Source organism: Lycium ferocissimum, chromosome 6 (genome assembly GCF_029784015.1).
Source record: "Lycium ferocissimum isolate CSIRO_LF1 chromosome 6, AGI_CSIRO_Lferr_CH_V1, whole genome shotgun sequence".
Classification (NCBI taxonomy): Eukaryota; Viridiplantae; Streptophyta; class Magnoliopsida; order Solanales; family Solanaceae; genus Lycium; species Lycium ferocissimum.
The window spans coordinates 2,258,770-2,276,029 of NC_081347.1; the positions used below are offsets into that span (position 1 = coordinate 2,258,770).

The window sequence follows — 17,260 nt, forward strand, 5'->3', positions numbered from 1 at the left end:
TAGCGGAGAAGAGAGGCTCGTTTTACTCCGATACAGACCCTTCCCCGGAAAGGACCGGGTAACATCCGGTATATTCCTACTCCTTCTCTACCTCCGGTTTGGACCATATCCGGTTTTAACCGTATACAATAATGTTTGCCACAAGTCATATGCACAAGTGGTATGTAATGTGCTTATGTCCAATTGTGTTTTTTTCATTTGAAATGTCAAACATCAGATTTAGATGCTTTGTTATTTACTGTCGAAGAATGTGATGGAATCGTAAAAGTTCATACTCGTTAATCATACATATTGGGTTCAAACTCTAAAATTGGAGTCATCTCGATTGATAGGAGCGCTAGAACCCCATAATGAGCTTCTAGGATGCCAATTACAACTAGTCCCTACGAGTGCATCCAGAAGTGTCGACTCACTTGTATTTGGAGAGTAGAAGGGTAGTTTCACTCTTCATGACTTTCTTTATTCCTTTCTCGTTAAAATAAATACAACTGAAAAAGATTGTTAGAAAAGGATTTTCTTTATTTATTTATTTTTGATTAAAATAAATACAACTGAAAAAAATATCAGGAACTTAAATTTAAATATACCTAAGCACTCATGCTCGCAAACCCTGGATTCATCTCTTTGTATCAAACATCTACGATGATACAACTATAGTATATATCTACAAGCTACTAATGAACTCTGGCAATTATCCTACGCAGTTATTACCAAAGAGAATGATTTCTTCTAAGGACTATATCATCTTACACGATCTAATTTGATGAATTGGATCAAATTAAACTATTTATATGCTAATCTCAAACCTACCGCAACCTTCATCCTTTATTTTTATCTGGTACAATAAGCAAAATTGTGCTCACTTGTCTCAAAAGTGCAGTAACTGAGCAACAGAACCAAACCCTTCCAATATTTGTTATTAATAAGAATAACATTGTTTGTAACAGCATTGCCAAATCATAGACAATGAAATAAGACCTTGCTGTATAAAAATACAACTTCAACCGGAAAAATAACAAAGACAAGACTATCCTATAACTAAAGACACAGGTGAAGCGGAAAGGGTCAGGTCGGTCCACAAATTCAATCCTTTTTCTATCCCACATTGTGCAAACCAGAAACAAGCAATACATATCACACAGCTTCAAGGTTTCCCGATGATGGTGGTTTCCGCGATCATGGAGGTAACGACGTATGGGTCCATATTTGAGGCTGGCCTTCTGTCCTCAAAGTAACCTTTCCCCGCCTTCTCTGTGTCCCTCCCCACACGGACAGATGCACCACGGTTTGCAACTCCCTGAGCACGTCAAATAAAGTGTCATAAGACAAGATAAGATGTTGGATGCATTTTGCTTGAAATTTACTGTGTTTGATCATCACAGAGTTTACGAAAGAACGACTATCAGAATTCGTGGTCTTAAACATGGTATGACGTTTCTCGTCCAGAAAAGCATGTCAATAAGGGAAATTTGAAATTTTTTAAGTTAAATAGTTTCCAAAATATAGAAAGGTGTCATCCTTTTTGAAACAGACTAAAAAAAATGGGTATGTGTTATGAATAAAATGGAACGAGGGGGGTAATGAACAAGCCAAAATGAGAAATGATGAGAAAGATGAAAAATTTATATACCCATTTGAAGTTGTTGATGTTGGCTGTTTCATGCTTTCCAGTGAGACGACGTTCGTTGCCTTCACCATATGCAGCAATGTGCTCTTTGTGCTTCAAGCTAAGCTTCTCAATAGCCTTCTTGATGACTTCATAGCCGCCATCTTCTCTCATTGATTTGGTGCTGCAAAAGGTTCCAAAGCTTTACTGACAGGGGCAGGTGGATTTAAAAGATAATAGTCGAAAGAATAAGTGTGATTCCTCTACCTGTAGTTTGTGTGAGCACCTGCACCATTCCAATCGCCCTGACAATAAAGGAAAAATATTCATCATTAATACACACGTTATTCCAAACGAATATCAGTTCATAGTAACGCAACTTGAAAGATTCACATAGTAGAAAGCTCACCGGGATAGGCTTGGGGTCAAATGACACGACCACTCCAGCAATCTCTGTAATCCTCTGTTAAACCACCAAATCAATAAGTAAATTTTGCATTCAAGCTCGAAAAAATTAGCAAGAGAATTGAATTGAAAAAGACCAGAATGGTCGATAAAAGTGTCAACAGTTATAAGCTGCAATACTACCTCAAGAATGTAACGAGCTACCCACACTTCATCACCGGCTGAGATGCCAACAGAAGGACCGACTTGGAACTCCCACTACATAAGATTTAACTAAAAACACATTAAATATCTGTGAAAAATCAATCGATTCTGGCTTGGCTAGATGAGCAAACAAGAACAACGCCTCTATACCTGTCCGGGCATGACTTCTCCATTGATACCGCTGATGTTAATCCCAGCATAAAGACATGCCTTGTAGTGTGCGTCCACAATGTCACGTCCAAAGGCCTTGTCAGCTCCGGTTCCACAGTAGTATGGTCCCTAAAGGCAACAATAAATGCGGTTAGATACAGTTAGCTAACTACGGATTAGTACGGTCCCTAGATGAAACAGTAAAAAGGGTCAAGAATTTACAGCAGCCACCAACAAAAATAAAATATTAGGACCACAGACAGACCAATGCATGAGGCAAAAATAAATTCTCTAAATAACAGGCTAACTAAGCATTCAAACTAAGGGTATGTTTGGTATGGAGGAAAACGCATTTTCCAATTTTCCCATGTTTGTTAGTCAAAAATTTTGGAAAACATTTTCTCTAGGAAAATGAGTTCCTAAAAGATGAGTAAAATGACTTCTCTACTGGAACTACGAAATGAAGAAGTCCCAATAGTGGCATTACACACTAATTGTCTCCTCCCCACGTTCCAACGCACCCCACTCCCACCACCTGGGGCGGAGCTATAGCCTATCAAGGTTGGTCAGCCGAACACCCTTCGCCAGGAAATTATACAGTGTATAAAGGTGAAATACTGTCATTATCAACTTAAATCATGTTTTGAACACCCTTGAAACAACTATAGAGGTAGTCCAGCAGTAAAGGTTGCCCTGACAGTCTTGCAAAGCCCAAGTTCGATTCTCAACAACAGTGCCTTACCTTTTTAAAAAACAAATCTTACCTGTACCAATTCCCAACAGGTCTCTGTTTTGACATTTCTTTTTTCTTTTTGATTAATCTTATTTCAAATAAACAAATTTTAAAGTCATTGTTTAACTAAATATATTGTGAAGTTTGATTTAAAAATTTTGGTGCACCCATTCATTTAAAAAAAAAAAAAAAATTACTTGCCTAAGTTTGAACACCCTTAACAAAATTCCTGGCTCCGCCATTGCCCACCACCCCCATCCCTATAGTGTTTACCTAGATTATACAAATACTTTTGGGATAATATTTTTTCCTTATGTACCAAACACAAGAAAAGAAGTAAGAAAACCACTTATTTTCCGTGAAAAACATTTTCTTTCATACCAAATACACCTTATGCCACGACATTTTCCCCCTTTTCGATTCTTATGTAATGCCATCAATATGAAAAAATAATCTATGACTAAGGTATAAGCCAAATGAAAGAACTAATGCCAATAAAACACAGGAAACAGAAGAAAATTGTAGCAGAATGGAAATTAAGTATTAATAATCTACCTGGGGTCCAGGGAAACCTCCAATAGGCCATCCAACAGGCCAGTTAACTTCCTTTTGCAACAACGTGTATTCTTGCTCAATACCATACCTAAGTTATATTATACACAATGTTTTCAATCAACTGGAAATTTACAAAAAAAAAAGAAGGTATTTTAAAAGCTTAATAGAATGTGCCGATACCAGGTTTCTTCAGTAACAACATCAGGGTGGCTGAAGATCTTGGCGGCGGCGTGCCTCTTGTTTGTTGGAATGGGCTCACCAGCCGGAGTATAGGCATCACACATAACCTTCAGTATAAAAAAAGAAAGAAAAAAAAAAATCAAACAAATGATTACAAAAAGGATTTAACTAATATAGTAGTCACTGTATTTTAACATCATGTTATTTCTCTGGTCTATGCTGCTTGGACTCTTCAAAAATGTTGCCGACCCGTGTCACTAATCTCGTCTTTCAAGGAGAGTTACATGTAGTTATGTTTTAGGTGAGGTATAGGAGTTAAACTCTATTCAAATAGTACCAAATAACAGTCAATTAGAAAAAATTAAATGCTGGAATTAATGATAGGTAATAAATAAATCTGAACTAACCAAGATATTGTTGCCTCTCCTGAATGGATCGTTGAAGATTGCTTGTGGGCTATGTCAAATTTCAATTAAATTATAGTCAGAAAAAGTTCACTTTATACAAAATATTTTTAAAAATTTAACAGATTTTGCACATCAAACAAAGGCTGCTTACTATAAGATCACTTCACTATCTTCACCAGGAGCTTGACCAGTACTAGATCCATCATAGTTCCACTTAGGGAGTTCTGAAGGATTAGAAACAGGACCAGGAAGAGTCTGTAAAATAAAAAATAAAAACATATAAGCAAACTTCAATTATTCCATTTGAGCAAAAAAAAAAAAACTCAAAAAGATAATATATATTAAATTAAATCAATTAAAGAATTATACCCTGCCTTTGCTCCTCATGTCCATGCCTGATCCACCAATCCTGGTAATAAAAAGACAAAAGACACATTTTTTTAATCATAAGTAGGTAAGAACTGAAAATAAATCTCCGAAACTGATAAAAATCAGATCTTTCTCTAAAAAATATCACTCATTCACAAGAAACTAAAAAAAAATTAAGTTTTAGCTTTTTCAATGAAACCATGCATACTCCAATGTCTTGGTAAACAAAAACAAAAAAGTTTTATTTTTTATGTAGAAAGTGTCATTTTTTTCCTCATAGCTAATGTAAAAAGGATCTAATTGAAGAGGAAAACTACAAAAGGAAAAGCAAAATGGATCTAATGAAATTGACAGATCAAATTAGCATAAACACCCTTTAACATTTCACTCTACAAAAAAAAAAAAAAGATTAACATTCAAGACTACTCACTAATAAATCACAACAAAGACATCATACACAAGACACCTTTTTGGAAAAGAAAAAAAAAAACAATCTTTATTAGATTCAAGAATCATAAGATCACATCAAACAGACACCAAAACAGTTGTTTAAGAAATCAAAAAAGAATCTTTTTCATGTTTGGTGTAAATACAGAGTAACCCCACTAATGGGGTAGCAAATAACACAAAGAAACAAAACAAAAAAATACCATTTGGTGTGTAAAAAACACTCAACAAGACACCCTTTGAAGAAAAAACCCAGAAACCAATCCTTATAAGATCCATAAAACAGGAACAAAAAAAAAAAAATCAGAAAAAAAAATATAAATCTTTTTTATATCTGGTGTAAAACGGAGCAAGTAACTCCATTAATGCAGTAAAAAAGAACAAACACAACAACATTTTGAGTACAAAAGTACTCAATTCACAACCAGAACAAGGCATCATACTAAAATTCTGAAGAAAAAAAAAAGATTAAAAAAAAAAGAGAGAGACACCCTTTGATTAAAAAGGGTGTAAACAAATACTTAATAGCTTCAAGAATCATAAGATCCACAAAAAAGTGCACAAAAATTGCTTTAAAAAACATTAGAAAAAATAATCTTTGGTGTAAAAACAGAGCAACCCCATTAATGCAGTGAAAAGAAACAAACAGAACCTAAAAAAATACCATAGAGTTCACAAAAACACTTACCACTATTTACTACATCACAACAAGACATCATACCCAAAATCCATAAAAAAAAAAAAAAAAAAAAAACCAAAACTAAAACATAGAGACACCCTTTAGAAAAAAAAGGGGCAAACAATCCCTAATAGCTTCAAGAATAGATCCACACAAAAAATTACTTTAAAAAACGTAAAAGAAAGAATCTTGTTCATTTTTTGTGTAAAAACAGAGCAACCCATTAATGGGGTGGCAAAAAAAATAATAACAAGAACTAACCATATGTATTCAGCAATAATTTTCTCTGTTGAATCAGAGAGATTGAGATTGATAAGATCTGAAAGCTGAGACATGATGAAAATAGACTTCTAAAAATACTCTGATGTTAAAAAGATATATGAATTTGTTTGGTGAGGCAGAGTTATTTATACACTGTATATATAGGCGATTTTCAGGGTTGGTTGTATTAGACTATTATTATACTTACTACCTAATTATTCTGTATTTTTTTTTTCCTATTTTAATAATTGTGATTTGAAATGAAAAAAGAAAACAATGGCGTGATTTTAATTATTGTTGACGTTGAGAAAATAAATGAAATAGGACAAGGTGGTTGTTCCAAAGAGAATCCAATTTGAGGATTCTACTTGATTTTTACCGGGTACTTGAAGTGCCGGTATTATTATTTTTTTATTTTTTATCAATTTTATTTTTTTTACTTTTGACTAAGTTGAAACCTTACAATTGTTTTGGTAAAGGATGAGATAGTCATTTTAACCACAAAGCCAACGTTCAACATTTTTTTTATAGGACAAAGAATGACGGATTTTGAAGTATCGATTGCATAATATTCGTCATGTTTTTTTATTTTTTTTTATTTTTAACAACAGAGAACGACGGAGTTTGAAGTATAATCCAATTTGAGCATTTTATTTGCCTTTTTCCCGGGTAACTGTAGTGCCGGTATTATTATTTTTCATTTTTATTTTTATTTTTTGCTTTTGACTAAGTTGAAACCTTATACTAAGGGGTCGTTTGGTTGCTGGTCGAAATAATTTTATCCACGATTATATAAGGTATAGATTTATCATCTGAGTGATTATTTTATACAAAATCAAAAGATGGTATAAAATATTAGCTATATTTAAGAAGGTATAAGGTGGAATTATATTAATCTAACCATTTTTATCTGGTTTTTCATATAAATTTTTAGATGGTATAAAATAATCCGAAGATGGATAAATTAGTCGCCGTAATCCCGGGACTATTTTGACTAGCAACCAAACGACCACTAATAGTTTTGGTGAAGGATAAGATAGTCATTTTTACCACAAGGCAACGATAAACATAATATTCTTCATGTTTTTTTTTTTTTCTTACAAGAAAGAACGATGGAGTTGGAAGTGTATAATTGCATATTATTCATCATTTAAGAGGAAAGAAATTAAAATGGGAAAGGAATACAGGAAGAGATGAGTGTGGAAGTGAAAGAAGTAACAGGATTCGTTGGGTCTCGCTAGTCAGCATATTTGCTTTTTTTAGTTTGAATTTTAGATATTAAGATCTTTTTAACTTCTTATACTCCCCCGTCCCAATTTATATGAAATAGTTTGATTAGACACGAAATTTAAGAAATGAAGTATTCCTAAAGCTTTTGAATTTTGTAGTCCAAAAAGAGCCAAAGATATTTGTGTGGTTATAAATCATCTCGTTAAGCGTCAAAGGTAAAGATTAAAGTTAAATTATTATCAAATAAGAAAATGTGTCATTTTTTTATTGACTTGCTAAAAAGAAAATATGTCATATAAATTGGGACAGATTGCGTAATAAAATTTCCACACTAAACTTTATATATGTCAATTGTTTGGTGATTTGGTGAAGTGGTAAGATAATTATTCTGTTTTTTATTCTGTTTTAATAATTGTGATTGAAAAGGAAAAAAAATGCGTGATTTAAATTATTGTAGAACCTGACTTTGAGAAAAATAAATAAAATAGGACATGTGGGTTGTTCCGAAGAGTAGGTAACAGATGAACATGAAACAGAGTATCCAATTTGATGATTCTATTTCTTTTGACCGGGTAACTGTAGTGCCGGTTGTTTTTATTTTTTTTAATCAATTTTCCTTTTTTTTTTTTTTACCAATTTGAGACCTTAAATTTGTTTGGTGATTTGGTGAAGGTTGAGATAGTCTTTTTACTACAAGACAATGGTCAACATGTTTTTTGTATGATAAAGAATGACGGAGTTTGAATTACGATAGCACAAATTCGTAAGTTAAGAGGAAAGAAACTAAACTCGAAAAAATTAGAGGAAGAGATGATGGAGGAGAGGTATGATCGCACAAGATATAGAGCTCGTGTTTAATTAGGGGTCTTAACGGTCAACTTATTTGATTTTTAGATATTAAGATTTTTTTTTTTAACTTATTTTTAGTTAATGCAAATTTTTGGTGATTTGGTGAAGGTTAAAAGGTCTTTTCATCACAAGATAACAGTCAACAGGTTTTTATACGGCAAAGAATAATGGAGTTTGAAGCACTATTGCACAAAATTCGTAAGTTAGAAAAAAAGAAATTAAAAACCGAAAAAGATTGAGGAAGAGGTGACTTTGGGAGAAGTAATGGGATAGATAACACCAGTTTAATCAGGGTATATCGGGTCAACATATAGATATTAAGATTTTTTAACTTTTATTATAAAATTTCCACATTAAACTGTATACATGTCATTTGTTCGGTAAGTTGGTGAAGGTTGAGATTGTCTTTTTACTACAAAGTAGCGGCCAACATGGTTCTTCTGTACGATAAAGAGTGACAAAGTTTGAAGTACGACTGCAAAAAAAAAAAAAAAAAAAAAAAAAAATGTAAGTTAAGAGGAAAGAAACTAAAATCTGGAAAAGAAATATAGAGGAAGAGATGACTATGGGTTAGTAATAGGATTTGTAACTCGTATTTGATCAAAGGTCTCGACGGCCAACGTATTTTATTTGAGTTTGAATTTTAGATATTAAGATTTTTAACGACTAAAAATGGTTCACAATGCAATGAGTTTAATTTTCAATTATCTCATGAGTCCTTCCGTACTTGCATTAATAATGTGAAAAAAAATATAGTAGTAAATCATCTTTAAGTCAGTAAATTATGGATTAAAATGAAATGTATGTCCATATATGGGGGACTGAGCATTAATTATTACTATTCTAAACCAGAGAATTTTAAAGAGGAAAAAGATTAACTCAATGAATAAAGAAAACATAAAGTTGCTTATTATACAATCAATCTATTTCAGATTTCATAGATAAGATTTCACTAATTTTGTCATAAATAGTTTTGATGGCAAAACTGCATTTTGTTATCATACTCATTAACTTTCTTAGTAAATTCAGTCGATGCATTTAGGATTATATATTCCTTTTGTTAGTTTAGTAGTGTATTGAGTTACATTTTAGAATGCAAGAGGTTTAAGCTATTTTCTTAAAGAGTGCAAAAAACCACAAGTGAAAATAAAAATGATTGATATTATGTAAAATAGATAAAGGGGAAAAAGGGTTAAATTTGCTCGTCTACTCTTCGGAAAGGCTTAAAAAACCATTGCATTGTACTATCTTTAAACAAAAAAAGTCTCTGTGTATAAAAATTTCATTTGATGTGTTTAAATAATTTATTCAGAATTTAATAAAGAAAAATATTCAAACTTATAAATTAAAAATTACGGCACGCCTCTGATCTCTTAGTCAATTATTCTGTCCCCTCATTTAGATCAAATTTACCCTTATACTGTTTAATTTGGAGCAATTATTGATATGTAAGATTTTATTTATTTATTTTTTTAATCAAGTTGCACTTATGAATTATGATCACGGGTCCACTAGCTATGTTACAAAAGTAGTCTAATAATACACAATATTCCTATATATAAAATTACTTTTGCAGATATTGTCATGTGCTTCTTGCGGTGTACAGTTTCGAAGAAAAAGTTTCTTTATAAAAAATAAAAAAAATAAAAATTAATTAGACATTAGATAGAGTTTGTCTAATAATGCATTTCTTTTCTATTTTGGACGCCTGATTCTTCCACTTTTCATGGTTATAATGAACTATATGTGGAGTACTACTAATTTATTAATTCGTTATTGGACAAATTACAAGTCAAAATCTCATTATCGTCCTCAAAGTGAGGAATAGTTACATGGTTGAAACATAATTAAAGTTATACTTTAAAGTCTCCTTTTCAGCCTTTGCCTTTATTGTGATAAGCAGAGCACGATTTAAAATTTGAATATTCTAAATTTGCTTTCGTTTTACAGTTCGTTCCTATTACTAAGCTCAAAGTGCATATTCATTAAAACTTTTTTCAATATAAATATATAATAGATATGAGTAAAAATTATCGTATTTGTTGCTGTTACTATTCCTTTTTGCAAGCTCTGTATCATTTTCCTCATTAATTGTCATGTTTTCTTCATTATCGTGTTTCCTTTTTTCATAATTTTTTTGATTTGTTATACTTGAGCTCAGAATCTTTCGAAAATAGCATCTTTACTTTTATGAGATGGGGTAAATTCTGCATACATACTATCCTCTTTAGAACGAACTTCTATAATTACATTTGATATACGTTATTGTTGTTGTCCGTGTACTACCTAATAATATAGGCCCGCCCCTTACTTTGAAATCTTGCACGTTTGGAAACAGTACTTATATTAACCCTCCTTTTTATTGAAGAAAGACATTGCCATTTTCTTCTTTTTTTTTTTTTTTTTTAAAAGAAACAATTTGCCAATGTACTCAAATGTACCTTTTTAGAAGTCCAGTGAATCAAGTCAGATCGTACAAAATAGGACAAGTAAAAAAGATCTCTTTTAGATTTGGGGCTTTGGACATTTGGTAGGCGTTTGGACGTCAACTTGAAAGTATGATTTGAAATTATTAATTTGGATAGAGGTTAATTTAAAATTGTATTTGAGTTTGAATTTAAAAAGTTGTATTTTTTATGATTTGAAATTATTAATTTGGATAGAGGTTAATTTAAAATTGCATTTGGGTATATATATGTAGTATTGATATTATAAAAAGTTGTATTTTTTTCAAAAAACGATAGACATGTTTTAAAATTCTACGATAAATTCAATCTATTCCAAAACTATCTTCACTTACCATCAAAGAATTTTGTCGCAAATAATGGTGCTGCCAGAGAATTTTGTCTGAAAAGTTCTGATTCCATTTCGAATAGTCTCCATTTAATTTTTCCTTCTTGATTGCAAAATTGGACTATTTTCTTTTATTTTTAGTGATCATCCACACATACAAGATAATATCTTCTATATACAAAATATAGTATTAAAAGTATTAAAATTTATATAAAATTTTATATAGTGTAGCAAGTTAAGGGCATTGTTGAGTCAAAAACGTAATTGTCAAAGCGTGTTTTAACCAAAAACATAATGAACAATAAATTGATCTATTCCAAATAGTTCAGACTTCAAAGGCATCCTAACCTTTTTCCCTAAATAAAATTATCAAGCGCGAATAAATATTTTTAGTCAAAGTCACCCACTATTAATAAATTATGGTTGGTGGGTAAAATTGGGTTGGTGAAGAAAGAAGTAAATAAAAAGCAAAAGGAGTGTGAAATTAAGGGGAATCTAGGTGACGTACGACCTTTTTAGCCGGTGTACTTATTTGCCTGGTACGGTAAAGGACTCCAAAGAGTTAGGCATGAGAAAGCATAGATTTCACCGACACGTGTCGTTGAATTCGAGAATCCTGTGATAAGTGGTAACCGGGAACTTTAGGAGACTCGTCAAATTGTGTGGGTCCCATTTATGCCTTGAAAGAATCAATTAGAATTTAATTTTTAGTGTCGTGTTTGGATCAAAGTCATTATTTTAAGTTTTTTTGAATATTCCACGAACTTTATCACTATACTCCCACGCGCTCCTCCTCATTTTGAACGAACAAGAGAAAAAGCATAGTATTTATATTTTTAAAAAATTATTTAAGACAAATGTCAATTGTCTTCCTACATATTATTTCTAGATTGAGCAATTTGTATTGTGGTGTAGTAGATGTGAGATCTTTCCTTAATCGAAGTTTAGGAGACTTTTGTTTTTTATGCCTAAAGAGAATTTAATTTTTAGTGTCGTGTTTGGATCAAATCATCATGGGGTTTTTTTTTTGAATATTCCACGAACTTTATCGCCACGCGCTCCTCCTCAAAAACAAAAAAACAAAAAAACACAAAAAAACACAAAAAAAAAAGGATATTGAGCAATTTGCTGTTGATAGATTTTAAATAGAAGTTTTGAGTTTGAGCATTGAATATTGAATCATGTTTGGTAGAGAGCAAGGCGGATCTGAAACTTCTAAAACATAGGCATACCACTAAAAAGGGAGAAAATAATATCAATTGAGAAGTGATCTCTATTCCTTTGGTTAAATAACTCATCGTTCAACAAATCTCTATGCCCGATCAATATGTATTTGTGTTGAAAAATTCATTAAATATGTACACATATTAAATTTAAAACACAATATTAGTACCTGAAGTCGTCATTTTAAAATCAAGAACCCACAAAATTCAGTTCACATCTGCATTTATATTAATAATTTATGTATTCAATGCTCGATTATAAGCTCAGTCGAACTCAATAACTTAAGTTCACACCAAAACTTATATTAATTGTATTCACGAAATATATATAATTTAATAATTTAAAAGTTAATAACTTTAAGTGACTAGGATCATGAACTCATATCGTTTAAATATAGCTTCACCTTTGAGTATACCTATTTCATGTGTCAGAAATTCGATGTCGTGCTCTAAGACTAATGAATCCTAGTCATATCTCATTTATTTAGTGTCTTATTTGATTTTATTTAGATTTAGTTTACTTGACTTGACACTAGAAATAAATTTCGTCATACCAAATGTTATAAATAGGTGAATTTTTTTGGGGGGTTAAATATTCATGTTGATTAAAAGAGAACCAAACCATGGATATCGACCAAATAAAGTTTTAACTAGACAAATTACTTCATTGTAGTACATTAGACGACGAATACACTGAAAATCAATTTCTTACAATCCAGGTTAGGCTTATAGAATGGTTAATGTTGAAATGTTTTTCTATTTGAAAATCTAAAACCGTCAAACAAATCATCATCTTCTTAAATTGACAGTTAAGAACACAAAAGATTAATATCCAAATTTGGGCTTTAAAAAAAGTGATTGATTCCTATTTGTATAGTCGCGGTAAGTACTAAATATCCGCTTGGAAAAATGTCAATTAATGTTAATTAAGATAATATACTCGAAAATTATAAAGTATAAAATGTAACTACTTCGTAATCCACTTCACACCCATGAGACTGAAGTTGAAAATATCATAAATTTGAAGTTGGGATTATCAAGCCTAATTTCATACCCGAATATCTTGTGTTTGAAACTCCTTTGTAAAAATCATTTTTTCTCTCGTTAATAAAATAAATCTCAATCTGATCTAGTCACATATGGTTCAATTAACACACTAGATTTTTGAGAGAAGAGTTTTGGGAAAAAGTAAATATATTATTTTGATATTTAGTTCCAGAATCACTAATCCCGAAATTGCTATACCACATGAAATATGAGTTAAAGTAATACACATAAAATTCAAAATTGTCAATCTAGAAATAAAAAAGTATGACCTAATGTGATATTAATTGAACCCAAATTTAATCTCGAAATCAAGATCCTTTATCTCTCAAACTAAACGACCACGATGTATTTTGACACTTATCTTAGCTTCTTTCATTCACTTTCTTGTTTTTGGTTTCAAACAGTATGTCTTTCGATCCTTCAAGTAATGCAATATGCTTAGTTTCAAGTGTCTTCTTGGATAGTTATAACAGTTCATAGGCGTGAGTTACACCTTGCGAGGGGGAGGGAACAACTATACCATAGACACAATCCTTTAAGATGATGATCATTTAATCCATGGTCCACTTGATGGTCGGTATGGAGCCAACTCTTTAGGGGTTGTTTGATTTGCGAATTAAGTTATCGCGAAATTATAATTCTTGGATTTATTTATCTCGGAAATAAAATAACACTAAATTTGATGAAATGAGGCGAGAATTCAGAACTAAAGTTTAAGATTGAAGTTATACTTTGTTTGGTTGAAGCCCAATTTTAGATTCTCTACAATATTACTGATGAAATTTCCTGAACTTAGTTTTGGCGTTTGGTGTGTTACATAATATGTAATAACCTCTTGCAAACCTTTTCAGAATCACAAAGTTAGGGACGAAGTCCTCAATATTTTGCCCATCAATCCCTCCCCTGTTGTTATTAGGGTGGACTTTGTCAACCTACATATTTGAATAGAGGCCAAGGTATATGTCCTTCTCCATGTAATTATGATTTTTGGAATATAATGGTTGGAGTCAAGCCTAACTCCTCCATCACGATAATAAAACTTTATTAAAAAAATTCAATCAAATAAAATTTATAATCTTAAATTTAATCCTGATATATCCAGCTTATTCCATGAAACCAAATGACTCTTTAGAGAGTTCACCTTGCAAGGTGGCCCAAAAACACCATTATAATTAAGAAATAGTCACTTCTTAAGGTGAAAGTTAAATAATCAAATGGGAGTTGAAATGGACGCGCCGATTGTGCTATTGATGAAGATCCTCCGTAGCTAATGTTGGGCCATTGAATGATTCAATTTGTATGCTTACGTGGCAACATATTAGCCGTAAATGGATGGCCCTACATTTTATTTAACAAATTGAGCGGTTAAGATGTTTCATTGCCGGAAAAGTTGACTTTTCCATTATATTTAATGGCAGCAAAAAATCTAGTGGTGCTGCAGTCTCCTGCGTGCCAGTCCACAGTACTTCCTTTTCCTATGCTGCACTCTCCACCATCCAATAATAATATAATAATAATTTAAAAAAAAAAAAAACAGTTTAGTACGCAAAACATTTTCGAGTTAGCAATGTCCGGGAACAATGCCTACTCTAGGGTTAACGACCACTTGCCTGTTTTTGGTCTTTCGATATTCGATACTTATTTTAAAGTCCGACTATTTGAACGCGTGACGGAAAGTCTCACATTCAAATGGTAACCCATCCACAAGAAATGGTTGTTCTTGGCAACTAAAACCATATTCCATGATAAGTTGTATGAATAAATTCTAAGGATAAAATTACAAAATAAATTATGCATATGGCTAGCTATGATTATGTGTTTGTGGTGGCCACTACCAAGATCCCTGCCCTAAGTAAGATGAAGATTCTCACTGGCCTTCTAAGAACAAACAAGTAGTCTATGTTTCTTCTAATTCAATGCAATGAAAAGGAAAAAAAAAAAAAAAAACAGAACAAAATAAATTAGAGTGAAAGTCAATTCATTTTTTTGTTTTATCATTAGGTATCCAAAAGTCAGTGTCCACCTAATTCGCATCGTATAGAAAACTCATTCTAGGACGCATCACTCTCTACCCGAAATTACTCTGTTCTTAGTTCTCGTATCCATTTTTTTTGTTTGTTTCCCACTAGGTATCTGGTATCCGCATTCGAGCCCGATTATATTTGGATTTGCGAAGCGTAGGGCCATTCGGAAAACACTAATCATGCGGGATTTTTTTTTCACACTCAGGCTCGAACCCGAGACCTTTCTTAAGGAGGAGCATTCATCCTCGATCTCGACATCTTTTGGTGGTCCAAAACCTTTGATTAAATATGAAAGAATCTCCTTCATCCACCACATCCCGAGATGATTGCTCCAAATACTATTACGAGTTAGAAGTATGAGAGGTTCAATGCATTTAAATTTTATTGTTAATTTTGATATTAATTTTTTTATATTTCAAAATTACATAAACATACAAATATTCATTACGTAATTAATAACAGTGTGTTTCTTGTTTAGACGGGGAGTACTAAATTAGAAAGATGATAAGTTGAGTATTTACAACTTGGCCTATTTATTTTTTCTTATTTTCTTTGGAAGCTTCATACATATGTACATTTGACTTTGGTATCCCCATAATTTTCTTCACATCTAGAAAATATGTAAAGATCCCGAATTTAATGCATCTTTCATTTCCACAAGAATCTTGAGTTTTTCTAATGAGAATACTAGTAATGACCATTAAGTCAACTGGAAAATAATGCTACTTTAAATGAGAAGCAAATAGTCTTCCTTTGTGTCACTTTCATCTTTAGAAATTTGCTGCATAATTACGGTCAATTTTTTTTATTTTTTTATTCTTTCTAATGAACCAACTGAAACGGCACGTTCTTATGTACAGCATATACTTCAAAGTTCAAAGTCAATTAGCGTGAGTTTAATTTTTCACTTTCTTGATCTCCACATGTAATGGGAATTCAATTAATTGCCTGTGTGGGCATGAAATATTATTTCAATAATTTAAATATTGAATTCAGTATTTTTGAAATATAAGGTAAGAAGTATTTCAAGTTCAAGTGAAATGATAGATTTTAACTCACGAATTTAAAACTTTTTATTCCAACTAAAATTCATGTTCAAATACAACTTCAACCTCTAATTTTCCCAACTCTAAATTTGAATATTTTTTAGAAAAAACTTTCAACCAAACATTGATGAAAAATAGCACGAACGGCCACTTTTCTGACTAATAATTAACATTTAACCGCCATTTGAAATGCAATTGAAAAATAATCACTTTTTAAAGGGGAAATAGAATTTGTACAAATAATCCTAGCAAACCACGAAAAAACTTCAACACTATGTGCAAAAGTTCGAAATTTTTCAGTTGGAAACTTCACAGATGTTTCTGAAGTTCGAATGCCAATATTTTTTTTTATGAATTTTTGAACTACTGCCATTCAAACTCCAACATTAATTTCTCATCAAGTTTGAATGAACTCCCAAACTCTTTCCTTGAGTTTTACCATTAAAACTCAATCAGGTTAACTAAAAAATAGTGGTATCGACATCGCTTTGTAGCAAAGGAAACTTATTGTACCTAATATATCCTTTTGAAATTTATGTTCAAGTATAAATTTAACTTTTTAGCTTTTTCATTCAACTTCAACTTTAAATATTCTTTTACTTTTTATTTTAACCAAATATTATTCAAACACTTACTTTTTATTTTTATTTCTCTAAAGCCTCATATTGACGTAGTTTCATTGATAAGTCAAAAAGGAACTTATACAGGGGGACAAAGACCTAACCTCAGCAATCCAATCAATAATTTAATTCAGTTTTGACATATCGACCAAAATACGTATAAGAATTAAAGAAGCAAGGATGAGAAAGACTGATCCTATTCAAATAGGTCTCCAAAAAGAATATGATTGCGTTCGGTATTCAGGGGTCCAATTACATTTAGATTCGCGCTGAAATTTTTTACACAAAGTTATAAAGATGACTTCGTAACAATAGAGCTTGACTCGAAACTTCTGATTAAAGATAAAAGAGTACTTGAAGCTAGCTTAGCACAACCTTTGTTGGTAATAAACTCATATCTATTCTTGATTCAAACGCTTACTTAAATGAAAA

General features: G+C 31.7%; 1 protein-coding gene across 1 annotated transcript; it reads right to left on the bottom strand.

Moving 5' to 3' along the window:
* Window positions 1-893: 893 nt before the first annotated feature.
* On the bottom strand, window positions 894-6,153 carry LOC132058884 (glutamine synthetase). Its single transcript, XM_059451274.1, has 12 exons — window positions 5,997-6,153; window positions 4,610-4,649; window positions 4,392-4,495; window positions 4,241-4,289; window positions 3,834-3,940; window positions 3,654-3,741; window positions 2,366-2,494; window positions 2,195-2,269; window positions 2,016-2,069; window positions 1,874-1,911; window positions 1,631-1,790; window positions 894-1,297 (listed from the first exon to the last, which is right to left on the bottom strand). The coding sequence occupies exons 1-12, from the start codon at window positions 6,068-6,070 to the stop codon at window positions 1,145-1,147; spliced, it is 1,071 nt and encodes a 356-aa protein (XP_059307257.1). The 5' UTR covers window positions 6,071-6,153; the 3' UTR covers window positions 894-1,144.
* Between the last annotated feature and the right edge of the window lie 11,107 nt (window positions 6,154-17,260).

Coding starts and splice junctions, on each gene's coding strand:
- LOC132058884 (XM_059451274.1), bottom strand. CDS start 6,070: ATGTCTCAGCTTTCAGATCTTATCAATCTCAATCTCTCTGATTCAACA. Junction 3,742..3,833: donor GTTGTTACTGAAGAAACCTG/GTATCGGCACAT, acceptor AATATAACTTAG/GTATGGTATTGAGCAAGAAT. Junction 1,298..1,630: donor ACATCAACAACTTCAAATGG/GTATATAAATTT, acceptor TGACGTGCTCAG/GGAGTTGCAAACCGTGGTGC.